The following is an 18,748-nucleotide window of genomic DNA, read 5'->3' as shown; positions in this document are numbered from 1 at the left end:
TTGGATCAGTTATGAAAAGTAGATCCGAAATCCGATAAAATCCAGCGGTTTGCAAAAAATAGAATCCAATCAAATCCGAATTAGTACGGTTTTAATCGGTTTTCGGTTTGGATCGGATTGAATAAACTGTTTAATTTGGATCGGTTTGGATTTGAACACCCCTACTTCCATCTTGTTCTCCCTCTCTTCCTCTTCGTTCTCCACTCTTTCATGGATCATAGGCGAGTTCTCTTTGTCCTTCGCCAGAGTGAGATACAGTTTCATGCCCGCTTCGTTTAACCTGATTTCTTTTCATCCTTTTCTAAATCATTGTCCTTAGATCCTCATAAGGCAGGGGTGATACGATCACAAAGCAACCTCAAGTTTCGAGGAAATCTCACTTTAGTGCAAAGAAATTGTCTATTGAAAAAACTGACTCTGAGAAGGAGTTGGAGATATTATGAGAAGAAATGGAAGCTTTGCTCAGATTAGGTGAAGTGGATTCCTTAATAAGTGATATTTTGCTTCCTGAAACATTGAAAAAAAAAATTACAATTATACAGATTTACTTGCTTTTACACCACTCATAATACTCTTTATTTACAATAATGCTTCATAAAAGCAATATAAATACAACTCCTATATCTCTTAAAAAGAAACAAATTCTAAACAATAAAAGCGAGGGAAAAATACTGAGGAAAAAAAAAACTCTTTCTAGCCACTTATAATTTGGGAAGGAGTAAATGGTTAAATTAGTCCCTGAAAAATTATTTATTTTTCAAATTGGTCTTTGAAAGATTTTTTTTAATTAAATTCGTTCTTTAAAGATTTTAAATTAGTCATGTTAGTCATTCCGTTACTTTGTTTGTTGATGGTGTCAAAATTTATTAATGTGACACGTTAAGTGACACCCAATACACACCTAAAAGTCTTAATTGACTATTAACATGATTAGTTTATGAAATTAGATAAAATTAATCTTAAATTGAGAGATTTCAATGACTTAAGTTCTTCTCACAATTAGATTTTTATTGGGTTAATAGTCAAATTAGTCCCTGAAAGATAAGATATTCTTCAAATTCATCCTTAAAAGATTTTTTCAATCAAATTGATCCTTCAAAAATTGCGAATTAATCATATTTGTCCTCCAGTCACTCCATTAATAATTTTTTCAAATATTAATGTTGTAAAACGTCAATTAATAACGTATATAATACCTAATATGTCTAATTGGATATTGACCAAATATGTTTATGAAAATTTATTAAGTTTATCATTTTTTCTAATTATAAAAATTGTATTCCTAATATGACCTAATGACTAAATTGATAGATTTTCGTAAACATATTTAGTCGACGTCTAATTGAACATGTTATATGTCATCTGTCATGTATGCTTTCAGTTAACATTTCACATCATCAATCGTTGACAAAAATTGTGAGTGGAGTAACTGAAGGACAGATATGATTAATTCGTAATTTTTGAAGGACCAATTTGATTGAAAAAATCTTTCAGCGACGAATTTGAAAAATACCTTATCTTGTAGGGATTAATTTGACTATTAACTCGATTTTTATTTGATCTAATTTTATAAACTTATTATGTTAATAGTCAATTAAAATTTCTAAATATGTGTTAAAGTGTCACTTAATGTACAACATTAACAAATTTTGACATCATTAACAAACAAAGTAACAGAAAGACTAACATAACTAATTTAAAATATTTAAAAAACGAATTTGATTAAAAAAATCTTTCCGATGGCTAATTTGAAAAACAAGTAATTTTTCAAATACTAATTTGAGTATTTACTCATTTGATACCGAAAACCTCTATGTCTTCTGTTCAAAATTACTCAGACCGGCCTAATGACTTTCTAGTTTCTACCAATTATCATCTCTCTTTCTCGAATTCTAGTCTATGATAGTAACTTAAGGGTCAAATCTAATTTCCACACATCTCATCCTCCATCACCTCCATGCTCCAACAAACACAAGTAAAAGCATATCCAACATAACAAAATCACAATTATTCTAAATAGTACTTACGCAACCCAAACAAATATACGCACTCAAATAATTCAAACAAATGCATACGATGATACTTATCCTACTGATATCAGTTCAATGTCGGTTACCTCCAGAACCCGACACCTTTTCACAAATGGTTTTGAAATAGCACTCTTATGGACGTTACATATCGTAAATCCCCATATAGCATTTGACTTTCCGATCCACAAGTGAGCGTTATGTATCGTTGTCGTCATTGGGGTCATGCCTCTCATCAAATCATAATCATCAACACAACATATCTTATTTCACATAATTTAACATCCACCAAATTTGACTTAGACTGTTATCTACATCTTGCATTTCTAAAAGTCTCTGGCATGATACCACAGGCTCGAGGTTAAAGTTACAGGATTCCGCAGACTCGCCAAATGCAACCAACCTTCACGTTGAAATTAGTTTAGTTCTATTGAGTTTAAAATTAAATTTTTTAAAGTTTAAGATCTTATTTTAGGAATATTTGTATTTGTTAAAATTAATTATAAGAGTATTTTAATATTTACTGAAATTTAAAATTTTGTTTTTTTAATTTATTTAAACAACTCTAACTTAAAACTATTTAAACATACAATGGAAAATCATGTGCAATATAAAAAGTGACATTATCAAAAAGAATCCCAAAATTTCAAAGGCCGGTCTTAGTGATATGCCTATATTTCCTCTCTAACGTCCCTTGATGTGTATAGGGACAATAGGAATGATAGAAAGTACCATGATCTGCAAGGAAGTAAAGGATTTAGGCATCAATTCTATACCATTGTCACTTTGTAAGGCTTTGAGTTTATAGCTAGTTTGAGTCTCCATGCCGGTTTTGTAATTTTTGAGGGCCGTAAGACTTTGTTTGTTTATGAAAACATGATAAGACAAAATACGGAGAACAAGACATAAAGGACATAGATACAAAATTTTATATTCTTGTATTCTGTTTGGTGATAAACTAGAACAAATTATGAAAATTCAATTTATTCTATTTTTTTTTCATTCAAAAAATTTGAGACAAAAAATATAATAATAAAAAATATAGTTATGAAAAATTAACAAGAATAATTAAAAAAAATAAAAAATAAGTTGTCTCTTGTTAGTGTCTCTGTGTCCTTCCTATCAGGATGGACACAAAATACACTAATTCAATGTATCTAAACACATTGTCTCTGTTTATGTCTCTTCTGTCAAACACAATTTTGTGTCTCTGTGTCCCTATCTCAGTGTCCTGTCTCAGTAAACAAATACAGCCTAAAAGCTTAAGGTTTATTGACAAGGAGCCAAGGAGGAGAATGCAAGAAAAGCATCCAAGAAACAGAGAGTAACGAAAACCATTTGTAAAAGTAAAGGTGGATGGACCTCAAATATCAACAAAAACCAATTTAAGGGAGTTGGAAAAGGACAATTGATTTATGAGACATGGTGCCACGAGAGGAAGGTATCTAACACTGAGACATGAGTACATGACCAATTGAACAGTTTTGATGGCACTATATGTCTATAGCCCAACCTTTTATGCCAGAGCTCAACAGCATTGTTTCTTTGATTCTGTGTCAAGAAAGCTAAAAGTGGGCTACTATTGTCATTGATCTTTGGTTGTTAAGAATAAAAGAAAGGAGAAGAATAAGGGAGAAGGTTAATCTGGGAGAAATGTTCATCAGAATTGATTTGTGAGTATGGTGTTCAAGCTTAGTTAGAATGATAAATCTGTTATTATCACACAAGGTAACACTATTAGTTCCAGAATTAAAAGGGTGTGTTATTCATAGGATTCAAACTATTCACAGAATCATCAAAAGAAGCAAAAATGTTCGATGTCTTACACAAAAAACTATCAAATGGTACATTGGAATCTACAGAACTACAAGAAAAGGAACTACAAATAGCAGTAGGGGCATGTGACTTATCAGTAGAAAGATTCAAAGGTAGAATTAAAAGAAACACCCTTAGGAGGCGTAGCGTGGGGAACAAGTAAATGATCAAAAGAGTAAATTCCTCCTCTAGCTAAGTCCTTGGGGAGAAGATCCCTGGTAACCTGGTCATGAATTAAACAAAATTTAGGCCAAAACTCAATAAACATGATAATTCTCAGCAAAGTTAGATACACTAAAGAGATTATGAGTTACTTGTGGAACATGCAAAACATTGGTGAGTTTAAAACATATATTGCTATTGTTGCCATACAATAGAGAAGAGCCATGATGATTAATAGGAATACCTTGACCATTACCAACAAAGCGCTAACCCAAACCTTATCAAATATTTTAAATCTAAATTAATATCAAACCTTATAGAATTAATACAAACCTTGATGTCTCTCGAGTCTGTAAGGTCAGTTCCCAGCAGCAGTGTCATTTTTTAAGTGTTCAACTTGTGGTGGAATCAAAAGCTGAAGTCTACTTCTGTACCTTGAGATACGGTGTAACCGTTCTTCCCTTAATCTACAAGAAGCAGAAGACAATAAGTATGGCAAATTGGTATTAACATTCAAGAATTGTTATTTGAAAATATAATGTGACACCATGTTGACTCATACTATTCACTATTCGTCTATTCGATGAGATATGAAGCCCATATTCCATTTAATGGTAAATAGTGAGTGAGCATGTATCTCACAGATCTTATGTACACAACATTTTTCTTCATTAAATCTTGAATTATGCACTCGCCAAAGTCTCTATGTGTCGTAGAACTTCAATGTTACAAGATTCACTGGTACAAACATCCCTGGCACACCATTCTTTTGTTATATACACTCTACCCGAAGGTATAAATTGGTAGCCATTACTCCAATGGAGGATCAAATGAAGCAATTTGGAAAGTCCCCCTGTACCTTCCACTATTTTTTTAGGGGGTCAAAATTGAGTGAAACTTTTCATGGATCTATTATAATTTGCATCCATGTTTGTCCCTTAACAAGCATACCCTTACTGGCAGAAATAAAAATACAAAAATTATTCCTCAACTGAAACTGTTAGACATTTATGTCGAGGGCAATAATAAAAAAATAAGTTATACATACAGGTTACTCAGCTTCAAATAAGTAATGATGTGATTATTAGTCACAAAATTTGAATTATTAATTGCAGAATAAAATATTCTGCAGTGAAATTTATGATGACAGCAAAATGTGACCATAATTATGCAATGTACAAATGACCACAAAGGCAGAACTCATAAGATGTGTTAAAGCAAAACCGAGTCAAAAAGATATAATACGGAAAACACTTACCTTGCTCTAACCTTTTTAGCACTTTTAATATGTCTCTTCAATATATCTGGTGCTGATAGATGCTCAACAGACTCCTCCTTCTGAAAGCAGAAATGTGTATAAAATCAACAGATAAGGATTTAATAAGATCACTCTCTCGGCGAAGAATTGAAGAACTCTGTTTTAACATGAGCTTTGAAAAATACTAGACAATAGCTGTAACTCGTTATATATAAAATTCATGAGCTTTCAAGTTTCACCATATAGCTTAAAGGAAAAGTGGGCACTAACATAATATCAAAACCTTTATGACCAAGCAGTTTGGAATTTCTAAATATTCACTCAATATATAGCTAATATTTTTTGTTCAAGAAAGTTGGCCTCATATTGTGTAATCAACAATATAAATGTTGTTAAGAAATTGTATTTGACATGTAAACAAAGCTTTCTGCTTCCATTAATCATTTTTCCTAAATATACTTAGCTAACTAGAAAGTCAAACCTCTTCGTGTTCATCATTGTCTTTTTCTTCTTTCTTGTTTGACGTATAACCAGCCACCGCAGATGCAGGCAATGGTTTCGGAAGTGCCCTCATTACATCATTTTGTTGTGGCTGCCAGGTACAATGAAATATAAGATGATAAATTGATAAGTTCATCAAAATAAACAGACTCATACAGAAAGTAAAATAAAATATATATATATATATATATCACAAACAAGAAAGTCTTTGGTCAGAACCCTATTAACAGTGCAATATGATGAAGTTACATAGAAGCTACAGAACACAAAACAGATGTAACAAGGCTTTTCATTTTCATAGTACACTTTATACTTGCCTAGTTGCCTTTTCTATAAAATTTTATTAAGATTAAGGGCTTACTAAAGGGTAAATTACATTCACCTCTCTTGAGGTTCGTTGAGATTACACCCGACACCCCTTAATTTATATGCTATACTAACCTCCCTAAGGCAGACGTAAGTTTAATGTTTAAAATGGGTATCAAGTGTATAATATCGCCCAAACTTCATGGGAGGATAGGGTATCTTTTAAAAAATCAAGGGGTGCCTTATACAGTATTGTCTGACCTCGTGGAGGCTCTTTCAAAAAACCTACACTCTGACAATTAGCAGCTAACTTGTATTTTGTACCCTAACCACTAGTTAATCTGATCATTTGTAGCTAATTAGAGAGCTAACATCGATATTCTAACAAAAACAACTGAAATGAATGTCAAACAAACATTTTGGCAAAGCTGATTGATCCTGTTTTAACAAAACATTAAAGCTAATAATCTAATGTTGTGACAGTTAAACATGATTTCCTCAGATGCCAAACTATGAAAAGAGAGATATTACTCAAACCTGGTTTTCTTCATGTACACCATTCCTCAGCCATGATCTACAAAGTGCATACATAGAGGACATCCTCTGTTATCTGACCTAAGTTATGAATAATAATGTAACAACTATCAGAATGAAAAAATCCAATGAGAAGCTTTTAGCAAGAAAAATGTTCCTGATGGTTAAAAAATAAAAAAATCTATGATTAAGTTTTAATTAGCTGCGAAGTAATGAATTTGAAAGTGATTGAAGAATATATTAAATCTTACACTTTAGCTACCAGTAGCAAATAGTGAGAAGACAAGGCATGGAATTTGACTTTATTCAACCATAAAATAAATGGAGTTTGGCAAAATAAATAAACCAAAATACAAGCCACTTTATTGTGAAATGTTTCAATATTATTTTGTACCCCAATTTATGTCTAGGCTTGAATAACATGTTATTATAGCTTGGTTAATATGCTTTCCCTTTTACTTCTGTATAAACCCATTCCTACATCATACTTCTCATAGATGTATCTGTGATATGACTTCCAACAATGATGTAAAGCTTGCTCATTCCACAAACCTGAATTCATGAAGGACTTGGTATCTAAACATTTAACACCAAGAGAAAAAATATACAAACTTCCACCGTCTGTTAAAATCAGCCAAAGCCATTTCTAAATGCAAAGTAAATATAATTTATCTTTCTAGTTGTAACATCCATGAAACAAGTGAACTATCTCAACTTCCTTACTTCACATGTCATCTCAGAGCACTCTTTCCAAATCAGAACAAGGATGAAACACAACAAAAGCAAGAGTTCAAGAACTCACTCCTGAATAACTAGAGTTGGAGTATGCATGACCACTGGAATATCTGAATATGTACAAAATCAAAGAATACCAGTAACAACAACATCAATTATGCTTTACGCAACATGTGAGAACACACCCATTTGTAGAACTCAGTTTAAATCACATAATATCAAGGTATGGAAGGGAAAGTAAGAGGAATCAAAAGGAACATAGGAGACCATCAATTTATTGGAAGGACCCTCACAACCAGAGTTTACATGTATAATTGTAATAAGGAAGAAATTAAGAATCAATAAGAAAGATAAATTAGGATCAAAAGGCAGAACAATTGACAAGCATATAACATGCAAGAGAGAGATTAGCCGATTCAGCACATTTCAAGATGAATTTAAACACACACTCCAAAAAAGGAAGAGTATCCTATTGTCACACATTTAACGCAGACAATTTATTATGATATCAACATCAATATGGTCTTTCTAACACAAGAACTTCACAATTAATTTCATGCAAAATAAGCAAATGAAGACTCACTTTTCTATCTCTGACCACGATATACTGATCATCTCTGCTTCTCTCCCTAAGAAACAAACCAAACATATTAAAATCGATTCCAACACAGCAAACGAATATATATAACATATCGTTTAAACATAAAAATAACAACCTTGTGCTTGTATCTTTATAGCCATTGCTATCAGTAACAGCAGACCGAGGTGTAGCCTAAATACAAACCCCACAATGAAAAATTAATTTAAATAATTAGAGCAAAAATCATCAAATATCAGCTTATAAGAAGCACAATAACACAGCCAGAAGCTAAAGCTTCAACGAACAATCAACAATTAGTTAAATTAGAGTATAGAATTAACGCCACAAAACAAAAGCCACAAAAGCATTTACTTTTGGAATGATTATTATTACAGAAATTAAACAATAGCACCATAATAAAACCAGAAGAATTGAATTTCTATTACAAGATACCTTGTGTTGTTGAGGTGAGAGAGGAAGAGCCTTAATAGTGGGACCTAGTTGCTGATGCCTAGTGATCTGGCTGAGATACTCAAGGTGAGCATGAACGCCACGAGCGTAAGCTAGCGAAGGCGACATGTGGCGTGCGTCGGCGCCACCACCACGGGAGAAGGGATTCGTAATCCCCGGGATGAAGCCGCGGCCAGAAGAAGAAACTGGATACAGAAAAGGCTGATTCTGATTCTGAGATTGGTCGTGGTTATTGTTAGGTTTCGTTAATTGCGGGTTTGGGCGAACCTGTGGTGATATAGGTCTTGCTGGTGCAGCGGTGGTGGCGGTGGCAGCGGTGGCGATAGCGGTGGTGGTGGTGGTGGCGGCCGCTGTGAAATTGGGATCCAAGGACATGGTTGGTGGGAGGGAACAAGGTTTAAAACTTCAAATTATTTCTCTATCTCTCTCTCTTGAATTGATACTCTAATAAGTAAAATTAATAAAGTGTGTTTATGAATTTTCAATTTTCTGTGCGTGTTTTTTCATATTTGGAAGAATCAAGATTTGCAGATCGCCAGTGACCACAACACACGCAGACGCTGCTATGGCTGCGAGCTTTGGTTGTTTTAAGTTTTTAACTTTTAGATGGAACAAAAAGGAGGGAAGTCCAAATTTTTTATTTTTTATTTTTTAATTAATAATAATAGGGCCATGGATTCCTTACTCCCACTTTTATGTGGGAGTATGATTAACCTACAGTAAAATAATTACAAATTGTACCCCATTTTTTATTTTTAAAAATTTACTAATTAGATTTTAACCCCTCAAATTATTGGTTTTTAATTTTGACCTCTTTCCCTTCTTTGGTACGAGAAACTGAGAGATTACTGATTTTTGGAGAGCATCAACCAGGTTGAAGCCTTTCTTTCCTTCCCTAACTCTGCCCTCACTCTCCACCCTCCTTAGAGTTCTTGAAAAACCCTAATTTTGCCATCCCCGTTCTTTTTCTTATTTCAGATTCAGGGGCATTTCAGAGAAGAGAAGCAGTTAGGGTTTTCAGACAACTGCAATCCCTGCCATTCTCATACCCTTCCTCTGCTGCAAATTTCCGCCACCTGCTTCCGCCGACGCGCCACGCCTCCGCCGCCGCCGCACCCTGCCTCCGCCTCGCCCCGCTTCCGCCTCGCCCTGCTTCCGCCGCCGCACCACGCCTCCCACGCTCAATAAGACAAGAGGTTTCTGCGGCCCTAAATCGCTCATCTGGTTCATCAGGTATACATCTTGATTTCATATTCCGAATCTTAAATGTGTTGTATATTAGGTATGTTTTCAACAATTTGTTAATTCCAGGCCAACTTCTTAAGTGTCAGGGACCTGCATTGCTTCTGCAGTTGGCCTGGCATTCCAAAATCCACACGGTCCAAAATTCATAAATGGACCGAGTCATTTGTTGTCCTGGGAAAAAAGAAGTCTCAGCTAAAAAGGGTTGAAGGATCTTAGAAATGGTGTTGCTTTGTTAATTAATGGTTGGAGATCATAGAAATGATCTGAAAAAATCAACAAAAAATTTCAAACAGTCCAAAATTGAAGCATGGACTAAGTTTTTTGTTGAAAGGGAAAAAGAATTATCATAGCCAGTCAATTGGATGGGACATTGCTTTTTTAGTAAAATGGGTTGGATGGTCATACAAATTAGAAATTGTGCTCACAGTGGTTTACCTTAACTGGAATTTCTCCTTTTACTCTAAATCTAAATACATTGGCTTTAATTAGATATCATTATTGTTTGCAGGTACACTACTTAAATCTACTTAGAGTTTTTTTATAAGTTTATTATTATTATTATCTAATCAAGCTTTCTCATCATTTGCCTCCTGTGATGGGTGACAGATATCTGAGGTTGTCAATACTCAATTCCATGAAAGATCTGATAGATATCTGTCGGGAGCACAAAATTGGGGCAATTGGTAAATTTTAAATTGCTTTTGTTACTATATTACCCTATTGGGCTGCAAATGGACGGATCGTTTGTGCCTAGAAACAACATTGAAGAGGCTATACTTCTTTTAATGATTTTGCTAAGAAAAGTCACTCTAAATAGAATTGAGTGGGATCCTTCAATTTTGGACCACCTTTCATTTGCTCTATCTGTTTCTGGAGATTTGATGATTTTAGCCAATCAATTGGAAGAATTGCTTCCTGGAACTATCCATCGAAAGGAGAGGTTCCATGCTTTAGCTCTTTGTTATTACGGAGCAGGGAAGAACGTGGAAGCGCTGGATCTTCTTAGAAAACTGCTGAGTAATAGAGAGGACCCAAGACATGTTCCAAGTTTGTTAATGGCTTCTAAGATTTGTTGCGAGAACTTCAGTGTTACAAAAGACCCTGGGGTAAGCTTTGCTCGGATGGCACTTGAGAACTTGGATGGAAGATGTAATCAGTTAGAAAATATGGCCAATTTCTTACTTGGTGTTTCACTTTCTGCATACTCGAAATTTGCAATTTCTGATGCTGAGAGGGTTAAGAGACAATCTGAGGCACTTCATACCCTTGAAAATGCCTGCAAATTGAGCAGAATGGAAGACCCTGTTGTATTATACCATCTGAGTTTAGAATATGCTGAGCAACGGAAGTTGGATGCTGCACTTCATTATGCTAAGTGCATTGTAAAACTTGAAGTTGGCTCTAATGTTAAAGGTTGGTTACTGTTATCTAGGGTATTATCCGCACAAAAGCGGTTCTTAGATGCCGAATCTATTATCAATGCTGCTTTGGATCAGACTGGGAAATGGGATCAAGGTGATTTGTTACGAACAAAGGCGAAACTTCAGATCGCTCAGGGCCAGTTAAAGAGTGCCATTGAGACATACACTCAGCTTCTTGCTGTTCTTCAAGTTCATAGTAAAAGTTTTGGTTCTCGGAATAAGCTATTTAAGGTTTGTTTTCTTAATTTTTCCAGTCCCAAAATACAGAACCTCTTAGTTAATCATTATCCCTCTTCAATTCATCATTTCGTATGTTTTCTTCTCTGTTCTTTGCACTGTTACTTCTTCAATCTCTTTGACCCTCTCTCTGACTTTGACCTCCACACACACGCACTTTCTATGTTGTAAATGGTTAACACACGTGGTTGTTGTTGGTGGTGATAATGGCTGTGTTTCTCATGTCAACTCTCTCTACTTGCTACTATATTTATTAGTTTTCGGTGTTTTATTGGCTTATTCATATGGTAGTTGTAACCTCGGCAGAGTAACACGGAACAAAAACCATGTTTCATTCGGCGAGTGTTCAACAAGAACATGGTCTTGTCCATGATTTTGTATCCCATATTGGTCGATTTGCCTTTAATTCCAAGTTCTTCACCTTTGGCTCTGATAATTGCGCTTTAGCTTTATCAAATTACTTGCACTTCAATGTCACAAACCACAGTGTGTGTTCTGCTGCTTCTCCTAGCTTGAAACTTGGAGGCAGAGGGGATTCGAATTTGAATTTTAGGAGGTTTTTTAATGATTTCAACACCGCTATTAGGTTCCACACTCAGAAATTGCCAATTGGATTTGATTCTCCTGCCTTGATGCTAGGGATAATAGTGATGATATTGCCTTGCTACTCAGTAGCTATGAGGAATGTTATTCTAGGGATAATAGTGATTTCAACGCAGCTATTAGGTTGACTAGTATGTAAGATAATACAAAGAAAAATATTAGTCTTCTAATATTTCTCAAAATGAAAATTTATAAATAAGATAATCCTTCTGTTTTGTTTTATAAATTAGAAAAACGAATAGCCGCTATTAATTTTGTGCCTGGTGCATTCTAAAACTGATCTGTTAAGTACTTATGCCAAAAATGAATGATGATAATAACTGTATTGATGTTAATGTATATGGCTTATGGCCCTATGATGGCGCGACTAGTAGTTTGATCATGGCCTTGACATTTGTTTTCAGTCTATGGAGTATGTAGTGATAAAATTATGATTCTTCCTCCGCTTAATTTGCTCTGTGCTGCATTATTATGATTATTGTTATTGCTTTGCTCTCACAAATATATTAATGTTTTTGACGGCTCTGATATGTCAATTCAAGTGATTCTTGGGTTCTTATAGTGTCACAATCATTCACACTAGATTGCAGCATGGCCATCACGACTTCATACACAGTTATGAATTATGATGGGAGCAAGTAAGCTAAATCTTGGAGACAAACCCAGAGCAATGAAGCTAGTAGACTATTCCGTTCAAAAACTATATCTTGCGCAGCTTTGGATGGCTATTGAAAAATTCGACAAAATCAATCTCTGGAAAGGGTTGCAGAGCCTCAAAGTCCCCTGTGAATTCAACCTTCATAAAAAGATGCTTCACCTCACTTGCCAATTTCAGCATTTTACATATTGCATCCCAGCACCACTGGACTCCTCGCATCGACAGGAACTCCAGAACATTGAGGTTTCCGAAATCTATCATGTATACCCTCCCTGGAAACAATTAACATGAGATGAAAGAAATATAAGAACAAGAAAACACAGCCAGTAAGAAAAAACTATATGTACAAGAATCACTTAATATGGAAAATTACCCGAACTGTTGGAAATTGAAAGCTTCTTCAAATGCCCGGTTTCAGGGACCCTGATCCAACTACAGCCTTGTACCTCAAGGGATTCAATTTTCGGAGAGATAAGAGAAAGTGAACAGTTTTCCAGACCATAAAAATCGTCCTCATGAAGCTGTTTGAGATTGAGTCATACAAGGCATGGGCAGCTGCAGAACTTGAGCAACAGAAAGAGGTTGAAGAGGCTGAGGTTTCCATGCAGGAAGCTCAGGACTACCTTGATTCTATCACGGAAAGTGCCATGGACGAGTTCCGGCGCTTCGAAGAGGAGCTTGAGAGCATGTCAAAGGCTGAAATGGAGAGCCTAGTTAACACTGCTGAGGGTGCAAGAAAGATGGGAAATTTGATGGAGAAAGCTGCCTCCATTGCTTCCAAGAAGTATATTGAGGCTGCACTCAATTCAGCCACTGCTTCCATGAAATCTGCTTGGAAGGGAATCTCTTCTGGCAAGGTCCATCCTTCTTAAAACATGACAATAACAAAATAACCCTCCTATTGAAATGTATTTAGTTAAAATCTGTAATAAGATGCTTCTGTTTTAGCCTTTTGTTTTGTTATCTTCTGTTCTTATATTGCTGCTATAGAAATTGGATCAGAATTGATGTACCAAATTTGATAGGCTGAGAATTCATGATTCAGCCACCAGTGAGAATGCAAACAGATTTAATGTTCATGACACATTGAAAATCCAATACTTTCATGGATGAATCTGATATAACAGTTAGTAGTTAGGTTTATGAAGCTTAATCTCCAAGATTTGTCAGTAATGTATTTATCCCTCGATTCTTCTTAAGAGATATATTATTACTTCTTTGGTTTAATTGAATTTAGTGTCATCGAAGGGCATATGCATATCAAAAGAAATAACCATCCAATTAAAAATAACAAACATAATTATCTGCATATCTATTAAATTAAACATATAATATATTCATTATTCACATTGTTTAGTATTCTCATTGTCTATTTATACTTTTTTCATAAAAAAAATTCATGAAGCGGCACCTCTGATCTGAGGAGACAAGAAAGCGTGCGTATTTTTTGGTACATTGTATAAGCTGAGATAATAGATTAATAATGAATTCCAACATATATGTATTGTTGTGGATCTAGTATAGATTCAACAAAACGTAACTTGTCAAAATGAGTATGAATCCACTTGTCGAATGTAAGAGTAGAGTCACACAAAAGTTGCATACTCTTCAATTGCTACACATACACCAGCCTTCATATATAAATTGTAACAACTCTTTCGACTTGGAATTGTCTTCTTATTCAGAGCATTTGGTCTTATATCATCTCTTGCTAGTACATTAATTTAATATAAAGTTTTAATTCTCTGCTGATTTACCAGAATATACAACATAAAAAATATATACTGCACCTCCGTTTGGACTATGAATTTTCTTCGGCTGCTTCATATCATATCAAATATCATAACTACAAAAAAAAAAAAATAACGACTCTCAACTATCAATTTTACAAGGTTTAACTCTATATATATAGTAAGATATTTAATTTTCTTAGCAGCAAAGTGTATCTGATCGTTCTCTATAACTAATTAGTCACCCTTAGCTTGCATTGGCTTCTTCAATTTCTTCCACTCAATGTTTTCATTTCTGTATTATCTGCTTCTTCTTGCAATTCCTCTAATGGCAGTAGTGATATTTCATCACTTAAAGAAACAACAACACAAAAGAACCACTACCACCAGGTCCTAAACCACTTCCCATAATCGGAAACCTCCACCAACTCGACAGCTCCAACCTCAATCTCCAACTATGGAACCTCTCAAAGATCTACGGCTCCATATTCTCCCTTCAAATAGGGTTCAAACCAGCCATAGTTATCTCCTCACCGAAACTCGCAAAGGAGGTTCTCAAAGACCATGATCTTGACGTTTCAAGCAGACCTCCGTCGCTCGGAACCACTAGACTCTCTTACAACGGTTTCGATTTGATTTTCTCTCCATGCAGCGAGTACTGGAGAGAAATCAGGAAGATCTGCGTCGTTCATTTCTTCAGCTCCAAGCGAATCTCTGGATTCTACCACATCAGAAAATCTGAAGTGGAAAGAATGTTAGGCAAGATATCAGAGCACGTGAGTTCTTCGAAAACCACGAATCTGAGTGAGATATTGATGTCCGTGTCGAATTCTATAGTGTGCAGGATTGCGTTCGGAAGAAGATACGAAGTTTATATGGCAAGAAACCATTCATAGAAGATGAAGATATTGAAAAGCTTGTTTATCTGAAAGCAGTGATCAAAGAAACATTAAGATATTATGCACCTGCACCATTGGTACCAAGAGAATTCAACAAAAATAGCAGAATAGCAGGGTATGAAATTGAAGCCAAGACGATAGTATACGTAAATGTGTTTGCCATCCATAGAGACCCTGAAACTTGGAAGGATCCAGAAGGGTTTAGTTTGATTACATTTTAAAATGAATTGATTTCTCAAACCAAACCAAAATTCCAAACCAATTTGAGTATAAATAGTTTATTGAGTTCATCCACCATGCCTAAGCTACTGCTATCTTAGATTTTGTCCCCCCTTAGAAATTCCAATTAACTCAGCTTACTAATCAAGTCTCATTCAACAAAGATTAATCACTTACAGGTTACAGCAGTAATAGCAGTAAAGTATAATAATGTTTTAGCAACAAGGACCATTCAACAGTATTATAATAAAACGTTAAATGAATAATATAAAACAATGGTGAGGTCAATTTTACATTGTCACGCATAACGGTTCTCTTTCTCCAATAATTACCCGTTTATGCAGCTAGAAAAGCAAGCATCCAAAAGACACCCTTCACTGCCATTGGCCACAACACATACACAGAAGTTGATGGCTTGCTGACAGCAATAAGTGCCTCCACAACTTTCTTTTCTTTTCTGTTCATAAAAGTTTGAGTTGATCTACATCTACTACACTAGATTAGATAGTGCTGCTCTATTTAGTATTTACCATAGAGGTAGTGACCAGATACATATACAAATAAAATTATTTTCAGTGAAAATACTGAATAGATTTCTAAGTTTTCATTGCAAGCATAATTAAATTTCTTGACTATTGAGAAAAAAATAATGATTAACTAACCTCCAAGTGTGGCGGCGGCGTCTTGCGAGGCGGCGGCAGCGAACGAGAGAGACTGCGGAGGGAGAGGAAGAGAGAATGGCTACACCGCTACGGTGATTGAAGGAGGAAAACAAAACCCTAGCAGACCAAATGTCTCACTCTCAGTCTCTCACCACTACTTTGAATATGAAATTAAAGAAAAAAGAACAATGTGTAAAAAAGAGTAATTAGAGGGTCAATATCTAATTACTGATTTTTTTAAAAACAAAAAAATGGGGTTCTTTTTGTAATTATTTTAGTGTTGGCTAATGATACTCCCACATAAAAGTGGGAGTAAGGAATCCATATGTAATATTTGTAAACATAACTTAAAATTTAATGATTTCAAGTAAATAATTTTTACATATTTTTAAAATAACTGGAATTATTTTTAAAAATATAAATTAATTTTAAAAAATGACTGCTCTATGGTACAGATAAAGATTGTGAAGAGGTACAAAAAATGTTATTCCAAAAAGCAGTGTGTGGATTGCTCTCCTGTAGGGGTTAGCTTCGGGGGGGTTATAAACTTATAATGGGTCCTCCTAGGTCGACTCCCTTGTTAAGTTAATGTTAACTTTGGCTTACATAAGACAGATGCTATGAGCCTTTGTAGGTAGTTGGGTCTTGGTTACTATTTATTGTATAATATCTTTTTTTGTTAATAGTTAACAGTGACAGCGCGTATTGTAAGGTTATAAGCAAGATGAAAAAAAAAAAACTTGAAGGAATACATGACACAATTTGCAACAGCAGTAATGGAAATTCCATATCTCAATCCAGAAGTACACTTGCATGTCTTGAAAAGTGGGCTCTGTCCCAAAAAATTTCAGGAAGCAATAGCAATAGCAAAACAAAAAATATTAGTCGAATTTAGAGATAAAGCAACAGGTCAAATTGAGATTGAGGAGTTAAGAGAGGCCAAGAGGATGGAAAAACCATCACCGCGCAGGGAGGATGATAGGCAAAACAGGACGAGCAATAATCAAGAAGGCAAAAAGCAGTTTAAATTGACACCAAAATTCGATTCCTATACACAATTTAACTCAGAGAAAAGACATTATAAAAAAAATCTTGCACGTCAAAATCATTAAACCCCCCAATAGAGCCGGAACGTATCAAGATAAAAAATGTGTCAACAAAAATAAGCATTGTGCATTTCATTAAAAGTTTGGATATACGACCGACGAGTGTGTAGTAGCAAAAGACCTTTTAGAGCGGTTGGCACGACAAGGATTGTTCGATAAATATGTCAACGGCCGAATACAGAAAACTTCCGAGAGTCCCCCAGCGACTGAGGATCACGCGAACTCAGCCACAATTGCAAAAAATAATGCCAAATGGTCCAATACAAATCCCCCACCCCCGACAAGAAAAGTCAGAAACTATATCTCATGAGGATTTGCGTGTGGAAGACTTACAAGCTCCACAAGGAAGAGAAGTTACAGGACCATGCTAACCTTGACAAAAGAATATACGGAACTTCGGAACCCAGCAAACTCAGTACCATGTATCACTTTCACTGATTCTGATTTTCGATCTAAAAGCCAAAACCTGGACGATTCCGTGGTAATATCTGTAACAGTAGGAGAAGCCACAGTTAGGAAAGTACTAATGGATCCAGGTAGTAGTGTCGATATGTTATTTTTATCAACTTTTTGGAAGATGCAGCTAAACCCGAGCAGTATGCAACCTTCATTTGGAGAATTGGTTGGCTTTTCTAGGGAAAGAGTACCTGTAGCAGGTTATGTGTGGTTGAGAACAACTTTAGAGGAATACCCCATTCAAAAACCCTAGATATCCAATATCTGGTAGTTGATTGTGTTAGCCCTTATAACATTATATTAGAGCGACCATCTTTAAACTCTTTTGGAGCTATCGTTTCTACTATTCACCTATGTGTTAAGTTCCATGTGCAAGATAATGTTATCGAAACTGTACATTCTGACTACAAGGAAGCGAGATAATGCTATAATGAAAGGTTGAAGGTCTCGTAGTTAGTCCTAAATACACTTCAACGAGGATGGATGCGGAGCCAGAATTATTCTTAAAGACAATACTGGAGTATGTGCCAAACAGTCCATCACATTCCTATTCAAGACAAGTAATAATCAATCCGAATACGAGGCTCTTTTAGCCAGTTTACATTTGGCCAAAGACGCAAAAGTTCAACACCTTAAGGTTTACTATGATTTATTGCTAGTTGTACAACAGGTAAACGACAACTTCTAGGCAAGAGATCCCTTTTTGGAACAATATTCGAACAATGTTAAAAGGTTAATTCAAATTTTCCAAACTTTTGAGATCACTCATATACCTTGGGAGGATAATAATAGGACAGGTGTTTTATCCAAATTTAGCAACTTCCAAAGTTACAGACACCATACCAGTTCTGTCACAACTAACGCTTGGGGAACCAATCATATGTAGTATCCATGTCTTCTCTTTGTCACAAGAAACAGATTGGAGGACACCATGCAAGCTTTATTTGAAAACAGAAAAGATCCTGACGACAGAAGAAAACCTAAAGTTGTTTAAGAAGAAAGCGAGTCATTTCACCTTGATTAGGACGATCTATACAAAAGAGGGTTTTCCAGATCACTGTTAAAGTGTCTCGGAACGGAGGAATACTGCCTCGCCATGGTAGAAGCACATGAAGGGATCTAT

The 18,748-nt window shown here is 35.2% G+C and overlaps 3 protein-coding genes and 1 long non-coding RNA gene across 11 annotated transcripts; 2 read left to right on the top strand and 2 right to left on the bottom strand.

Moving 5' to 3' along the window:
• Positions 1–3,768: 3,768 nt before the first annotated feature.
• Positions 3,769–9,020, bottom strand: LOC112770477 (uncharacterized). 2 transcript variants are annotated; one of them, XM_025814829.3, is made up of 8 exons: positions 8,372–9,020; positions 8,055–8,110; positions 7,922–7,967; positions 6,607–6,684; positions 5,744–5,854; positions 5,263–5,342; positions 4,338–4,471; positions 3,769–4,065 (listed from the first exon to the last, which is right to left on the bottom strand). In XM_025814829.3, exons 1-4 carry the CDS (start codon positions 8,762–8,764, stop codon positions 6,676–6,678), a joined length of 504 nt encoding a protein of 167 aa, XP_025670614.3. In that variant the 5' UTR covers positions 8,765–9,020; the 3' UTR covers positions 3,769–4,065; positions 4,338–4,471; positions 5,263–5,342; positions 5,744–5,854; positions 6,607–6,675. The 2 variants fall into 2 exon arrangements, with proteins under 2 accessions (XP_025670614.3, XP_025669252.2); XM_025813467.3 differs by lacking the exons at positions 3,769–4,065; positions 4,338–4,471; positions 5,263–5,342; positions 5,744–5,854; positions 6,607–6,684 and having other exon boundaries at positions 7,718–7,967; positions 8,372–8,978.
• A 166-nt stretch (positions 9,021–9,186) lies between these two features.
• Positions 9,187–13,637, top strand: LOC112769067 (protein NPGR2). Of its 7 annotated transcripts, none has more exons than XM_072224342.1 (4): positions 9,187–9,262; positions 9,368–9,622; positions 10,241–11,286; positions 12,479–13,637. In XM_072224342.1, the coding sequence occupies exons 3-4, from the start codon at positions 10,366–10,368 to the stop codon at positions 12,515–12,517; spliced, it is 960 nt and encodes a 319-aa protein (XP_072080443.1). In that variant the 5' UTR covers positions 9,187–9,262; positions 9,368–9,622; positions 10,241–10,365; the 3' UTR covers positions 12,518–13,637. The 7 variants fall into 7 exon arrangements, with proteins under 7 accessions (XP_072080443.1, XP_072080444.1, XP_025669248.1 ...); XM_072224343.1 differs by having other exon boundaries at positions 12,458–13,637; XM_025813463.3 differs by having other exon boundaries at positions 10,241–13,637.
• LOC112769069 (uncharacterized) lies at positions 13,069–13,637 on the top strand. Its single transcript, XM_025813468.3, has one exon. It carries the CDS (start codon positions 13,069–13,071, stop codon positions 13,423–13,425), a length of 357 nt encoding a protein of 118 aa, XP_025669253.1. The 3' UTR covers positions 13,426–13,637.
• Positions 13,638–14,193: 556 nt separating this feature from the next.
• Positions 14,194–16,361, bottom strand: LOC112772241 (uncharacterized). The gene is made up of 2 exons (XR_003187433.3): positions 16,064–16,361; positions 14,194–15,208 (listed from the first exon to the last, which is right to left on the bottom strand). It is a non-coding gene; the product is annotated as an uncharacterized lncRNA (long non-coding RNA).
• Between the last annotated feature and the right edge of the window lie 2,387 nt (positions 16,362–18,748).

This window comes from Arachis hypogaea, chromosome 18, assembly GCF_003086295.3.
Source record: "Arachis hypogaea cultivar Tifrunner chromosome 18, arahy.Tifrunner.gnm2.J5K5, whole genome shotgun sequence".
In the NCBI taxonomy this organism is placed as follows: Eukaryota; Viridiplantae; Streptophyta; class Magnoliopsida; order Fabales; family Fabaceae; genus Arachis; species Arachis hypogaea.
This window is presented reverse-complemented; position numbering and strand designations above follow the sequence as displayed.